The sequence below is a fragment of the Thamnophis sirtalis genome, unplaced genomic scaffold, assembly GCF_051295495.1.
Source record: "Thamnophis sirtalis isolate CommonGarterSnake01/CBP01778 unplaced genomic scaffold, rThaSir2_p1.2 scaffold_3, whole genome shotgun sequence".
Classification (NCBI taxonomy): domain Eukaryota; kingdom Metazoa; phylum Chordata; class Lepidosauria; order Squamata; family Natricidae; genus Thamnophis; species Thamnophis sirtalis.
This window is the reverse complement of record NW_028261383.1, coordinates 170,882,561-170,898,844: the sequence shown is the minus strand read 5'-3', so window position 1 is coordinate 170,898,844 and position 16,284 is coordinate 170,882,561. Positions and strand designations below refer to the sequence as shown.

At 40.9% G+C, this 16,284-nt stretch overlaps 1 protein-coding gene across 1 annotated transcript; it reads right to left on the bottom strand.

Annotated features, from left to right (window-relative positions):
* Positions 1–684: 684 nt before the first annotated feature.
* Positions 685–12,588, bottom strand: GPR173 (G protein-coupled receptor 173). The gene is made up of 2 exons (XM_014064920.2): positions 12,427–12,588; positions 685–5,480 (listed from the first exon to the last, which is right to left on the bottom strand). Exon 2 carries the CDS (start codon positions 5,388–5,390, stop codon positions 4,278–4,280), a length of 1,113 nt encoding a protein of 370 aa, XP_013920395.1. The 5' UTR covers positions 5,391–5,480; positions 12,427–12,588; the 3' UTR covers positions 685–4,277.
* Between the last annotated feature and the right edge of the window lie 3,696 nt (positions 12,589–16,284).

Genomic DNA, 16,284 nt, shown 5'->3' with positions numbered 1-16,284 from the left:
GACATTCCATCTTCGGCCTGTCTTTTTGAAGTTATCTCACACCTGACACTTGAAGGACTTATGATTGGACTGGAGCTATGATCCTAAGGGGGGGGGAACGGGCTATTCTATATATCAATTGCTTTCGCGCCTAATTAAGCAGACTTTGCTTCGCAACTGCTCGCTTACCATTTATAATTAGTAAAAGTACTTTTGATTTCCAACCCATGGAGTCTCTTAGTCTTTCTTTCCTAATTATGTAATGGAGTGATGCTGACAATAACTTATCTAGAAAAATCTATATATATTAAAGATGGGCAGCCAGGCCTCTGGAGACCCCTAAAAGCTTTCCTTCTAACTCTTAATCTAAATTATGTCTCTCCTTCCAAACAGGCACATAATTAAAGTTATCAGGCTTTTTAAAGCAGGACGTTGGGCCAAAATGGATTTCAAAGAACAAGCGAAGCTTTTAGAAAAATCTTATCTTTACAATGCACCTCATTGGGCAGTCATTCCCATGATTAAGCTGCAGAGGCTGGGTTCACACATCATATTGTTTCGAAACCGATCCAGTCCAACCACATAATGGTTAGTGTGATGTGAGAATCAGTCTCAAAGAGATATGAAGGGAAATGGTTGTAACTGCCAAGGTGCAAAGAGGTTTGTCAAAACTGCTGTTACTCATACTGTAAGAATAAAGGAACAGAGCAACTTTTGGGCATATTTTGACAGATCATGAAGTGAATCAACAGAGGCCCATGTTGCTTGGCCTATTAAATAGTGGAACTCACCTTGCTAGGTCTCTTAACCTGAAATGGTTACAATTTTTTTTAATGTAATTGTGCTGATTTTTTCTTTTCTTTTTTATGAAATAAGAGAACTAAAATCTTCCCTGTGATAATTTTGTCATCCAAACCAAGATATAAGATGAGGGGAAGATAGCAGACACGCCTCCTCTTCTACCAGTGTACATCCATGCAAATATCATTAATATAATTTGATACATATATTTGTGCCCTAACACTGAAAGCAGATGTGCAGGTTAGTAGTGACAATACTTTTTTTTTTGAATTAAAACATGTCTCAGACTGCAAAATACAGTTCAGAATTCATTTTAGAGCTGTCATATTTGCCAATACTTACTAGTGGGCAGAATTGTACAGGTAAAATTAGAGGAAATGTTGTGTGTATATAACTTAGAGCAGGGGGTACTCAACTCATACAAATATTCATTCTGTCTGTAAATGATACTTTTTCAACAAAGTCAGCACTACAAAACTTCACATTTTTTCCTACCTTGCTCCACTCTTGGAAAATATATTCTGTGTGTATACAGAGGTCGAGATTACAATCCTAACTTTCATGCCTTCTTTGTTGACAATGGTGGCAATACATTTCTAGAAACAACACAAGGTGTTGTTTTTTTTCCCCCCAGGATCAAATCAACAAGGACCTTCAATCTGGGAGACATGGGACATTAATCCTTCCCTCATGGTATCACCTCGCTTTCTGCCTCTTAGCTATAAAGAGTGAAAAGGATATTAAATATGTGTTCTTTCATGGTTTAAGGGGCTATTTTTATTAGAGAACTGGTGGTAGGTGGAAAGAAAACCCCTACTTCCACAACTGCCATTTAGATTAAAAGTAGATGTTAGGAACTTGGGTCATGAATTTCACATCTGGTTTTCTTTGTTTATATTTGGTCTTGCTTTTCATTAAAAAGAACCACCCAGGAATTTTGCATTTCATAGCATTTCATATGTATATTAAAAAAAAACCAAACCCAAACCGAACAAGAAAATCCGCAGAAAAAAAGGGAAGTGGAAACAATTTTTGACACAAAAAGTGGTTGGTGGTGGGGTAGGATCAGTCTGAATCCTTATCCCAAATCTCAATTTCCACCCACAGAATTACACCCCCAACCCACTATCCCAAGCTGTCCCATCGGAAAAGAAATTCAGAAGCATACATTTCAGGGGACACACATCCGTCTGTCCTGTGCCCCCCCACCCAGCCCTCCCTCCCTTTGCTGTAGTCTCAATTTCTTTATTCATTTCCCCCTTTAAAAAAAAAAAACAACAACAACTTTGTTCATGTCTCTTTCCAGAAGAAGCATTCTGGAAATAATCTGTTCATTTGCCATATTTTTTTTCAAATATGGTTCTCCATGGGGTGGCCGTAATGCTGGCCAGTGATTAAGGCCATACTGTGGTGGCAAGACCGGAGGAGGGTTAAGACGAACAGTCTTCTTCAGTGGCAAAAGTAAACATCAGAGTCCTTTGGAGGGAAAAAAAGGTGGGGGAAACCCCAATCTCTGCACTAAATTCATCTGGTTCTTCCCCATATCCTGCCCCCAATCCCAGGCTCTGACTCTTCCATCTCCTGAACTAATATTCCCCCCCACCAGTTCTTTCCCTGACATGTAGCCCTCTTCAAGCGTCCCATTTGCCTTTCTCACACAATGCCGGCAACAATGCCTCTTTTCCAGGAATCATTCTCCAACATTTCCTTCCCCCTAAATCTTTTCTCCCAGCCCATGCCTCCCAATCCCATCCCATAAGGAGCACTCCATTGCAAACGGTAACCATGTCCATGTCAGCGGGATCAAACTCTATGGCTAGGAATTGGTCAGGTTGAATTTGGAGAGTTCCTGCTTCAGAAAACGCAACAACAGGGCGGGTGGGCCATATAACTAAGTATGAACTCAACCCTAAGTTTCTCCGGTTCCAAACCCCAAACTCTATTCATATTTTGGGATGAAGAGAATCAGGAAATTAGATTCTATCTTTTTCGCTGCCCTTGCTAAAAATTAGGGGTAACATTTTCTCTCCCAGTTGTGTAACCAGTACACCCATATTGTCTTTTACAAGCTGTCTACCCGCCCCCACATTTTCCTAGGTCTGATTTCCATTGTGGGGTTTAGCAGCAAAACTAGGGTGCCTTTTCTAACTCAATAGACACCCTGTCCTCTTTCTATCAATAATCCAAAGACCAATAACTTGTCTGCTGAAATAATCCTGAAATATGGGACGCTGGATTTGGGCAGGTTAGCATCTTACTTAAAACTGTAAACATCTCCCAACAGGTGCAGAAAATGCTGTCGTATGTGGCATGGATAGGATTTACTGATGTTTCACCTGTTTTGAATGTTTGCAAGTAGGAATGGGGAGGGGCTACAGAAATACATAAACCTCGTTTGTTGCTTTTCATCTTAGCAGAGGGAATATGCACTATGAAGCTGACATCATGCCTTACGATTTCCACGCAGCCACCCTACATTCATCTGCAGCCTTGAATGCATTCTGCTTTGCCTATCGATATATCGTTTCCCACTCTTAAGGGAAAGGTTTCTTCTCCCCCCACCACCACCGCTACAGGCCTCTCCCCACCAAATGCTGCTTCTCCTGCATCTTCTTCCTTGCATTGTTCCAGAGTGACAGGGTCTACGGGGGTCTTGGATTGGTTGCTGCCATGGCAACTGAGGTGGAGTTTCCAAAGCTCCCTGGTTACTGCTTCTGACAGACGAAGAGCTAAGTCAAGGCTAACTCAAGGCTCGCTCCATGGCTTCCCCTTGAACAATTCTTGTCTGCTGCTGCCTCCTTTCCTCCACACCCTCTCTCGGCCCGTTCCTCCATAGCCCCACAAATTCTGAGATGACGTGGAATTTGTTTCATTGATGGAGTTACTGGATCAGAAAATTAATCTCCCTTAAAAGCACATTCCATCAATAGGGACCCCTTTTCATTGTCACCCTTTAGCTCCAAACAAAACCACTGAGTGCAAACTATTTCTGCTCCAGTAAAGTGGAATCGTTTTGGCTTCGCTCTGGGAGACCAAACCCCAAATATCTAACTCTGGCCTACTTTCGATGCAATGATGGGTATTAAGAAGCTAGGGATAGAGTTTTATAAGGGACAGTCTTAAATGATTTGATAGAGTTTGGGGATTATAAAACCAGGAAAGCATAGAATTATTTTTTTTCACCTCTTCTGAGAACTGATGGGAATACTACTAGTGACCAAATACTGTTTGGCGTATGGCTCTGGATTTACCCCAGAGGAACACAGACCAGAATCCAGCTCTGGTTCTCATAGCAGCTAATGGATGGTTTCGAGAATTGCCCTTAGACAAACAGAGAGATCAAGAGTGTTTGTGATACAAGGACTCTGGGAGACACGTGACCCGTTGCAGGGGAAGAAAAACCTCATGTGACGTATAAGGAAAAAGAAAAAGAAATCCAGTTGGCGCGCATGTGTGTGTGTGTGAGGGGTGCATTCTAGCCAACCTTTTAGCATTCCTTACATCACACAGTAAGGCTCTCTGGGCAATTCAGGCTCTGTCCTCCAGCAGGGAATGTGGGCAATCAAGCCTTTCTTGAGGTCTTTGTTGAGTAGAAAGCAAACTATGGGATTGACAGCCGCTTGGGCAAAGCTCATCCAAACAGCTGTGGAGAGGTAGCGATGGGGGATGCTACAGGCTTTGACAAATACCCTCCAATAGCAGGCCACAATGTAGGGTGACCAGAGCACCAAGAAGAGCAAAGTGATGACGTAGAACATCCTGCCTAGCTTCTTCTCAGCCTTGAATTCTTCCATGCCCAGCAATCGCCGGTTGGCAGCGTGGGCGTTCTGCCGTATGCCCAACAATGTCGGAGGCATGGGGCCACGGCCAAAACCAGCAATCCAGTTGGCTGCAGCTTGCCCGGTGGCTCCAGGTCCATGGAACGTCCAGTTCTGGCTGATAGCTGGAACCATTTGGACAGGCTTCATCTTGCGATGGCGGTACTCAAAGAGCAGCAGCTTTATATAAACCACGTGCGTGGCAAAGATCAGCACGGCTAGCATCAGCATGAAGCCCAGGGTGTCGTTGGCTTTGAAGTAACGGTGCTCGAAGATGCACTGGTCTTCCTCGCGGATGAACTTGTAGGTCCCAACGTCGAAGACAGGCGGGAAGGCCATCGCCACTGACAAAGTCCACACCATGCAGATGACAGCGATGCACGTCCAGAAAGTCATGCGCTTGGCATAGAAGCGGTGGTGAGCCACAGCCATGTAGCGAGTGACGCTGATGCAGAAGAGGAGAAAGGCAGCATGGAAACAGAAGAGAACAGCCATGAAGGCCACAATCTTGCAGCTCAGTACGCTGTAGGTCCAAGCAGAGCCGTGGCGGATCGAGACGAGAACAAAAGGGAAGCAGACAGCCGAGCGGATCACATCCGCCAGGCACAGATCCAGCAAGAAGTAATAGGGGGCCTTGTGGAGGCCGCGCTCTTTCAACACCAGCAGCGAGAGAGACAGGTTCCCGGCTAGACTCACACAGATGATGAAGCCCAGGAGTAGCAGCTTGGCGTAAGTGGACGCTGCACTGGGTGCTGAGCCATGGCCCTCTTCAGTCTCATTGGCGCTGGCCATCTTTAGGCCGGGGAAGAAAAGGGGGAACCTGGGTCAGCGGCAGTGTGCCTGGTGATGGCCCATGTCCCCGGTACTAAAGGGAGGCATTGTCTGTAAGGGGAAAAAGTAGGAGAAAAATACAGAGAAGAAAGAATTAATCAGTTGTCATAGACATACAATAACTTTTACTCACCATGCGGAAAGCAAATCCCTAAGATTTTTTTTATTCTGGAATAATCAACATCTCACTATTCAAATGAAAGATGACTCAGTCTTTATAGGAAAAATCGGGGGGTTGTGGATTGGGGTGTTTTTTAAAAAAAGAAAAAGATAGCAATAGCAGTTAGCAATAGCAATTAGACTTATATACCGCTTCATAGGGCTTTCAGCCCTCTCTAAGCCGTTTACAGAGTCCGCATATTGCCCCCCACAGTCTGGGTCCTCATTTCACCCACCTCGGAAAGGATGGAAGGCTGAGTCAACCTTGAGCCAGTGAGATTAGAACCGCTGAACTGCAGATAACAGTCAGCTGAAGTGACCTGCAGGACTGCACCCTAACCACTGCGCCACCTCGGCTCTTATGCGGATGATGAAAATATCTGCACAAATTAATATTAAAGTGATCTCCAGGACATTTTCATGTTCTGAAGATTTGTAAAGTTGCAGGGGGTTTGAGAGCTTGATCAGGGTTTGTGGGGAGGGGAGATCCTGGTACCAGATGCAACTAGCAACACCGAAATGCTATTTCTGGCCTGTGGAGGACTCAGTCAGTTGTGCCACCCTGAGCATTGTGAATTTTCTTACACACACACACACACACACACACACACACACACACACACACACCGTTTCTCTCTCTCCCCCCCCCACCTCTCTCTCACACACACTCACTCCTAAAAGCTTTTTATACATAATATTCTCCTTTAATCTCACAATACTGCAATTAAATTTAAAAGGGACAATTTATTAAGCCGTGATGTCATTAATCATAGTTCATTGCATGTCATAAACTGTGCGATCCTCCACAACTCTAATTTATAAACTGTATTTTATCAATTGAATTGCTGGATTCGTGTCCAGTTAATCCATAAACACTTCTTTTTCAAAACAGGCCGTGGTTTAGTAATATGTGAATGCAGTCATTGATTGGCTTAGTAGGGTTTTACATATAACGCAGAGGTGGGTTCCTACCAGTTCGCACCTATTCGGTAGAACCGGTTCGTCAAATCTACGGAACCGGTTAGAAGAGGTTCCACCAGTGGACCCGGAAAGCAGGCCACACCTACAGAAGAGGTTCCAATATTTTTTGAAACCCACCACTGGTCCTTGGATATGATTATTCTACACTATCATGCTCCTATTTATAAAACTCAGGGCCTCTGTGAAAGGTAAGGATGACTACTGCGTTTGTGGTGCAATCAGAACACTGCGTGTGTTGAAGTTGTTTTAACGCAAACCAAAGATGCCTTTTAAAAAACAAGTTGACATCATATTCTTATGCAGGCCAGTGCTGTGTGTGGGGTAATTTAAGGTGGTTCTGACAAGTGTCGTTGGCATCTTCATATCCGGTCACATGGGTGGCAAGGCACTCCCATCCGGTCACATGGGTGGCAAGCCACTCCCACAAAGGAGGCCACACCCACAGAGTAGGTTCGAACAATTTTTGAAACCCACCACTGATATAACGATAACTTTATAAACTGGTTCCTCACTGATCAGGGAACCTCCCTTGTCAGCTGCAGTTTCTTATTCTATAGAAGAAGAATTTCATCCATTCACTGTCACTTTAAGTCAGTATTGGGAATGAACGAATGTTTATAAACGTTTATAAATGTTTATAAAATGAGAAGGATTGTTTCTATCCTGGAAGTATTTTGCATTAGAATTCCTCTGGGATTGATCAATATTTTTTCCCCCACAAGACTTCATTTCCAAACTTTCCAAAAAAGTCAAACAGTCTTCAAAATTAGCCAATAAGATAGGCCTCGAATGACAAGAAGACTGAAAAGATCTAGGATTTATCCACTCCACGCATAAAGTTACATCAAAAACAAACTAATAGTTAGGGGAGAAGGGAGATAAGGAGCAGTCAGAATTCTCAGGAGAAGCCATAACTTCTAAACTGGTGTGGAATAAATATCTGTTTGTCATTCTGGAGTACATGGTTTTTGGGACATGTAGTTAAAACTGTAGACACCAGTCAGAGGTGGGTTCCTACCAGTTCGCACCTATTCGGTAGAACCGGTTCGTCAAATCTACCGGACCGGTTAGAAGAGGTTCCACCAGTGGACCCGGAAAGCAGGCCACACCTACAGAAGAGGTTCCAAATGTTTTTGAAACCCACCACTGCTAAAGGGTTAGGGGTGCAAGGATCTTGTAACTTGACCGCTTTAAGACTTGCATGCTTCAATGCCAGAGTTTCTGAATAGCTACTTGGACCGACCTAAGTACTAATTCTTAATTTCATATCCGGTCACATGGGCGGCAAGCCACTCCCATCTGGTCACATGGGTGGCAAGCCACTCCCACAAAGGAGGCCACACCCACAGAGTAGGTTCGAACAATTTTTGAAACCTACCACTGACACCAGTTTCCTTGGGTTTCCCATTCTGCCAAGCTGCTTCATATATTTTGAACTGCATGGAGTCATCGGAAACATAGAAGAGAGGTGTTTATGTATTCAGATCTGTCTGGGAAATAGTTAAATCTTTATAAATGCAAAACTAGGAGTTAATATATGTTACAATTATTGGGCAAAATTCCCAATTTGGGGATGAAGACAATTAAAAGCAATGCCATTAGTCAGTAGCAACAGTTTATAATTCTGAGTTTTTCCAGATTCAAAACTTTTTTTCATTCACAGCAGCTCATTTTTATTAACTCTGTGGGAATTAGTACCACTATAAATAAGTAAGCACAAATGGACATGTTTACAGATTTTTCCCCTCTGCAATGTGGGAATTGCTCAGTTCCTTGGCCAGCGTTAGATGATTAGGCAGATCTGTTAAGAGGAAGACAGAAATCTACCTTTTATTGAGTCAGATCGTTCATCCAGCATTAATGTATTAGATTTAAATGGTCTGTTATAGTAATTGGCAATAAGTCAGACAGGTAGAATGATACAATTTGTACTTTGGTCTATGGAAGGGATTTTATCAGGAACTGCATATCTATGAAGATTTTATTTATTTCCTGAAATGCCTTTTCTTAAGCAATTCTGAATGAAAATCAAAGGCCAAAATCCCTGTTCATAGTTGGTCACTCCAGAATAGGAAATGTAAAATAGTACTGTAAGAAACAAATTAAATATTTATCTTCCTGTGAATCTTAAACGTCTACTAATACACGAGTCTTCCTTTTACATGAGCGATGTATAATTTAATAGTTGGCAGTCTTGATGTTGAGGCTACCCTTGAAAAATCAGTGGGGCCAGGACAAAAGCTGACATTTGTCTTATTTCATTTCCATTTAAATTATGTCTGTGTTTGCTCATTTGTATCTCCCCCCCCTCTCTCATTAAGACACATGCAAAAGAATTTGATGACTTTTCTAATGCAAATTTGAAACCATCCAATTATTATAAAGGGCCAGATCAGTCTCTAAAGGATCAGTAATCAGTGAGATGAATGGTTGCCTTTTATAAAATGCTTCTTACATAGTCATAGGTATGTATATAGTAACAAAATCATCGCAATGCCCACAAGTGGAAAAATCAGGAGTCAGGTGACACTTGTTCCAACTAACACCTTATATTAAAAGACCCAAGTTTATGTTTTTAATTTAAAAAAAAGTGTTAGTCGAAAAGGTGTTACTAGACTCTTTCTGATGTTTTGCTATCATACATTCTTCCTACAAAGCAAAGCAATTATTGACTGAAAATGCCTGAAATTAGGCCGGGATATAATTTTTAAGACGAGCTGCTATGCAGTTTAATTCTAAAAGGGCATCACATTTTGTTCTTCTTCGCTCATTGTTTATTTTTCCATCTCCCTCTTCAAACCTCAGTCTTGTCATGTCCTCTAATGGCATTTGAACTGCACTGTCTCTAGTACATAAGAGACATATTTATTTATTTGGGCAGGATGGGGGTGGAGATGACAATAGATAGAAAGAATTGTGATTTCCCCCACACTTTATTTACTTTGCTGGCAAATGGAAAATATGAGGACAGGTGGCCTTTGTTAGTCACACTCAAGACTAGCAACCACAGGTAACAAAATTATAGCAATAGCAATAGCAGCTAGACTTATATACCGCTTCATAGGGCTTTCAGCCCTCTCTAAGCGGTTTACAGAGTCAGCATATCGCCCCCAACAACAATCCGGGTCCTCATTTTACCCACCTCGGAAGGATGGAAGGCTGAGTCAACCTTGAGCCGGTGAGATTTGAACAGCCAAACTGCAGAACTGCAGTGCTGCATTTAACCACTGCGCCACCTCGGCTCTATTGTTATCTATTATGGATAACAAGATGTTGAAAAAACATACTTTGTGCATGCCCATCTGCTATTTTGTGTGCAAAGGAAGAAGCCAGCCCTAAACCACAGATGCAGGAAAATATTTAATATGCATACCAAGTTCTGGCCTCTAATGAAAGCATGGATAACAAGGGTCACCAATGTGTCTCCCTGGGTATTAAATTAAATTAAATATATATTTATTTATTTGGCTTTCCAGAAGTTTGTTAAAACTTGCCTTTTCCCCACGAGTTAATGCCAGGATGTTAGGGGAGATTACTACTGGTAGTCCTTGATTTACAACAGTTGGCTTAGTGACCGTTCAAAATTACAACGGCACTGAAAAAAGTGATTTATGAACATTTTTCACACTTATGACCATTGTAGCATCCCCATGGTCACGTGATTTACATTCAGATGCTTGACTACTGACTCATAGTTATAGCAATAGCAGTTAGACTTATATACCGCTTCATAGGGCTTTCAGCCCTCTCTAAGCGGTTTACAGAGTCAGCATATTGCCCCCAACAATCCGGGTCCTCATTTTACCCACCTCGGAAGGATGGAAGGCTGAGTCAACCTTGAGCCGGTGAGATTTGAACCGCCGAACTGCAGATAGCAGTCAGCTGAAGTGGCCTGCAGTACTGCACTCTAACCACTGCGCCACCTCGGCTCTCTGACGGTTGCAATGCCCAGGGTCATGTGTTCCCCTTTTTTGAGCAAAATCAATGGGGAAATCAGATTCACTTAGCAACCATGTTACTAATTTAACAACTGTAGTGATTCACTTAACAACCGTGGCAAGAAAAAAATCATAAAATGGGGCAAAACCCATTTAACAAATTTCTCTCTTATAAATTTTGGGCTCAATTGAACTTGTAAATTGAGAACTATCTGTATGTGTGACTCATGAAGCATTATATAGTGCCTTTCCCCCCCCCCCTTGTATGAATTACACTTCTCATATAATTACTCACCACCCAAATTATATATTCAAGTGGCTATATAGATTTAATAAATAAATAATCAAATAAATATCAGATTAACAGAATAGTTGTGAGCAATTGAAAAACACAGAATTCTTATGAAAACATTTCTATTAAAATTTCTTGGCAGTTCAAATAATAATGCCTGCCCACCTCTGTGCTGTTCTATTATTATATACATCATGGAGATGAGCAATGCTATGTAGAATGAAGAAAAAAAATAGAAGTACTAAGCAGGATCAAATCAAACATGTGGGAAAAGGAAGAAAATTAAATGTTATTTGGACTCACACTTACTATATTCTACCATATATTTCTATTTTTCCAAGCAAACCTTGTTTTCTCTTTATCCATGCATTACTTTAGAGGTTGCTTTTTATTCTTTAAACATTTCAGCTTTTTTAAGGATCTCATCGGTTCCATACAGCTATAATGTCCTCAGTCTTCCTAGTCCTCTCAAAAATCCATTCTTTTTCCTGCATTTATTTATATGATTTTCATTTATTTTTGGTATATAATTAAACCCTCTCAACGTACTTCTTCAGTTACTAAAGACTCACTTCTGTATTCAGTTCAAAATCATACAGCATTAATTAATTCTTGATCCTATCTTGTTTACCATATATGCAATTTAAGTATCCCATTACTATTTTAATGTTTTTCCTCTTACAATATACCAAACTAAGTAGAGGTACAAAGCATTAAATAGTTACCTCTATTTAGCTTCCTCTCTCACTACCTTCATGAAAATTAGGGTGGTCTTGTTGGAAACATTGTTCAAGTTACAGATCTGGCCGAGACTCGGGTTTCTTTTATCTGACCGTTGTCTTGCTTCGTGGCACGACAAAACCGCGCTCGACTAAAGCGTGCCCGATTAAACCGCGTCGCTGACGTCATCAACAGGGCGACAACAGCGAATGCGGAGAAAGAAGGGCGCTTTAAATAGTGCTTTGAAAGCAAGCCGATTCAACTTAAGGTAAGGGTTAGCTTTAGGGTTAGGTTAAGGGTTAGGGTTGGGTTAGGGTTAGGTTAAGGGTTAGGATTAGGTTTAGGGTTAGGTTTAGGGTTAGGTTAAGGGTTAGGTTTAGGTTTAGGTTTAGGTTTAGGATTAGGTTTAGGGGGGTTAGGTTTAGGGGTTAATTTTAGGTTTAGCGTTTGCAGCGTGCTTCTGTCTCTGTGCTGTTGTCGCCCTGTGATGACGTCAGCTATGCGGTTTCGTCGAGCGCGCTTTAGTCGAACGCGGTTTTGTGGTGGAACCGTCTTGCTTGTGACTCTTCCTCCTGTTTCTCAAGGTTATTCCTTCTGCCTATTACACCAACTAAAGAAACATTACACATCATTTTCTTACTTCGTTCATTGTTGAACAATTTGCTATTTATTCTCATGTAGACTTCACTTCCATCACAGTCTATTAATTACATTCTGCAACCAACCTTCAAAATTTAAGCCTATTCACCTTATGTTATACTTCCTGTAAATCAACAATCTTGTGTTGTCAGCTCCACCCCCTACACATATAATTAACTTTCTCATATTCTTGTATTTCTCAAACACTTGAAGTACAAAAATGTGATCTGCACATTTTATGCCTAGGATCAGAATGCACTGCACTTACCAAATTTTGTTCACTATCTCCTTGTGCCATTTCAACTGGAACTGTGTCAAATGCATTTCTCAAGAACGTTCAATGAATAATCTCCCTTTAGCTATTGCATTCAGTCCTAAAGTTTTGCATTTCCCTTGATATAAGGAAAAAATAATGGCATTCTGCCAATAGTCACGTACAGATCCAATATTGGCATCTATGAAATAAGACATGAAGCCATTTAACAAATCATTGATATTTTAACATTGCTCCAGCAGCTTTACCATTTTCCAACATCTTTTCAGCATTTATGACCTTTCATAATTTTTTGTGGATTCTAATTTTAAAGGATTTATTTCAATTACCGTACATGCTTCAACATAGCACTGTTTTTTTCCCCATACAAACCTCTAAAATACTTCTTTCAGTATCCCCTCAATTCAGTTTCATCCTCAATAATTGCATACTTTTATGATGAAGTGGAGAGTCAGTTTGATATAGTGAAAAATACTGGTATAAAAACCAGAAGACCAGGCCACCCTCAGTCATGAAAGCTGACAGGCTGAGTTTGAGCTGTTCACTCTCACTCTCCCCCCCCCCCCCGATTTTTGTTGTAGAGAACCTAGGAGCCAAGAGTATTAGGTATGTTTGCTGCCTTGAGTTCAGTGGTGGGTTTCAAAAAATTTTGGAACCTACTCTGTGGGTGTGGCCTCCTTTGTGGGAGTGGCTTGCCGGCCATGTGACCTGGTGGGAGTGGCTTGCCGGCCATGTGTTTTCTTTCTCTCTTTCTCTCTCTCTCTCTCTTTCCTTCCTTTTGTCTCTCTGTCCCTTTTTTCTTTCATCTCTCTCTCTCTCTCTTTTTCTTTCTTTCTTTCTTTCTTTTTTTCTTCCTTCCTTCCTTCCTTCCTTTCTCTCTCTCTCTCTCTGTGTCTGTCTGTCTGTCTGTGTATGTGTGTGGCAGTGGTGGGTTTCAAAAAATTTTGGAACCTCTTCTGTAGGTGTGGCCTGCTTTCCGGGTCCACTGGTGGATCCTCTTCTAACCGGTTCGATAGATTTGACGAACCGGTTCTACCGAATAGGTGCGAACTGGTAGGAACCCACCTCTGCTTGAGTTAGACATAAAAAGTGTGATATAATAATAATCATCACCATCCATCAATTGAACAAAATCATTGTCTGTCAACTGCAGCAAAATCACCACCCATCAATTGCAAAAGGCAGCTTTATTTGTAACAGCTTACATCCAGGAGCAATGATAACTTTAACACTATTAAATACCTGCCTATCCCAGGGCCTTAGGAAGGACTCAATAGAATAGATGGATCCGGCTGACTATGTGATGAACCATAATAATAATTCTGTTTACTCTACTGGAAGCTTCTTGTGTAGACTTTTTAATTCATCTCAAAATAATTTTATTTCCATCAAAATGGCTGATTTTCTCTACTTTTCTTTAATTAAATCCATTGTTCCTGGGTACGGCTGGACACATTCTTTGCAACTATCAGTACCCTTTTCCAACTTTGTTATATAATATTTTGTAGAGCCCCTTGTCGAGTGAGATGAGCTGCATATAAATTTAACAAATAGACATTTTTCTCCTCTAATTCTTTCTAATTAATCATGATCTCACATGCATTTTTTCTCATCCATAGATTATTTTAGTTCATTCTACCATTCTTTTCAATATTTCACATTAGTGTAACTCCATAAATTTCTGTGGAATTTCATAGCATAATTAATTTCAGAAAACTTCCACATAAATTTTTCCTTTTCACTATTTTTCATTTATGTATTCTTTTATTTAGTTATTGAGCAAATGTATATAACTGCCTAACAAATACACAGTGACTTAAGGCAGTGTTCAGCATTAAAAATCCAGTTAAAATATTTACCTATTAAACAAAGTTATATAAATGGTTACTGTAACGATTGTAATTAAACTGTATTGTATTGTAATGTAATCGTTCATATTGTAAGGATATTAATCCGATTTCTTTTTTTATGTTGTACACTCCCTATAATTGCCTAACTTTGCCTTTTCTTTCATTTCTTTCCTTTTCTTTCATATTCACTTTGTTTCCTGAAAACATTCTTCATATATCAAATCCACATCCAGAGTTTGTCATCTTGTTTGTATCTTCCATTAATTCTCTTCACTTTTGATTGTAAACAAGTAAATCAATCATGCTTTGCCATTCGTTCCTTTATCATGCATACAAAATAGACTTTCTTTGCCAAACAGGTACTAAAATTTAACATTTAGTACCTATTTTTCATTCTTTAATTTCATTCATTTGCTTTTCCATTGGCCCTTCTTTCATTTAAAACCACAATTTCCCATGTGCCACTGAATACTGACTTCCACCAATATCTTCATTCTTTCATTCAACTTTCTCCTAATAGTTTTTAGTACGATAAAGTGGATGAGGTTACCAATCTTAGTCATACCAATATCACATGCAGCATCCCCTGTCAATAGTATTAGTTAGTTTGGATGTATTTTGTCGTGACCCGACAAAAGGGAGAACGACAAAACCGCGCCCGACTAAACCGCGTCGCTAAAACTGCAACGTCATCAGCGCAGTGACAACAGCGCGGAGACAGAAAGGGCGCTTTAAAACAGCGCGTCGGCAGAAAGCCGATTTAACTTAAGGTAAGGGTTAGGTTTAGGTTTAGGGTTAGGTTAAGGCTAGGTTTAGGGTTAGGTTAAGGTTAGGGTTAGGGTTAGGTTAAGGTTAGGTTAAGGTTAGGTTTAGGGTTAGGTTAAGGGTTAGGTTTAGGGTTAGGTTTAGCGTTAGGTTTAGCGTTAGGTTTAAGGTTAGGTTTAGCGTTACGTTTAGGGTTAGGGTTAGGTTTAGTTTTACAGCGCACTTCTGTCGCCGCGCTGTTGTTGGCGCATTCAGCGCTCATTCGTCGGAGCGCTTTAGAATAGCAATAGCAGTAGACTTATATACCGCTTCATAGGGCTTTCAGCCCTCTCTAAGCGGTTTACAGAGAGTCAGCATATTGCCCCCAACAATCTGGGTCCTCATTTTACCCACCTCGGAAGGATGGAAGGCTGAGTCAACCCTGAGCCGGTGAGATTTGAACCGCTGAACTGCTGATCTAGCAGTAGCCTGCAGTGCTGCATTTAACCACTGCGCCACCTCGGCGGTTTTGTCACCACGGTTTTGTCGGGCACGGTTTTGTCGTTCGCCCCTTTGTCGGTGAACCGTATTTTCTCCATTATGAAACAAGCCCAGCCAAACTGCAGTTTGAGCTCAAGCATGTGCATGTCCTTGTATGCAACCTAGGATCTCCAATTTGGGGATATCTCCCAGGCTAACATATAGTTGCTCATGTCCCAGCAAGTGGGAGATTTGTGCATGTTCTGACATACTCAGGATATCAGTCATTAACTCCTTACTTATGTGGTGCCATAAAAAGCAAGCCTCTGGATAGTGGGTGCTGCATAAATGTGCCAGTAGTCCCTCTCATTTATGAAGATACATTTTTAATTCAATTTTCATTATGAATGAGTGTGACTTTTATAAGATAATCCACTACTATTCAAGTCACTGATCCATCTTTTTCTTTTCCTAGTAGGCAGTTTTTAGAGTAATGATATTTATCATCATTTGGTAGTTTTTTCCCCCCATTGGATTTGGTACTGGAGTCTTCCACATATATATTCAACCATTGAGAAAAACTACCTCTCCAGATATTTGAGAGCATTCACCTTCCTAAGACTCACAATAAGCGACCACAGTGAAAGGCTAGATAAAGAGAAGGAGAGGGAAGCAGTCCCTTACTATAAGGACATCTGTCATTCTTTATTCTGGCACATCACAAGAATATCTTGCTATTCCTTTTGTCAGTGAGATATACTTTGATAAGTAGCTTATT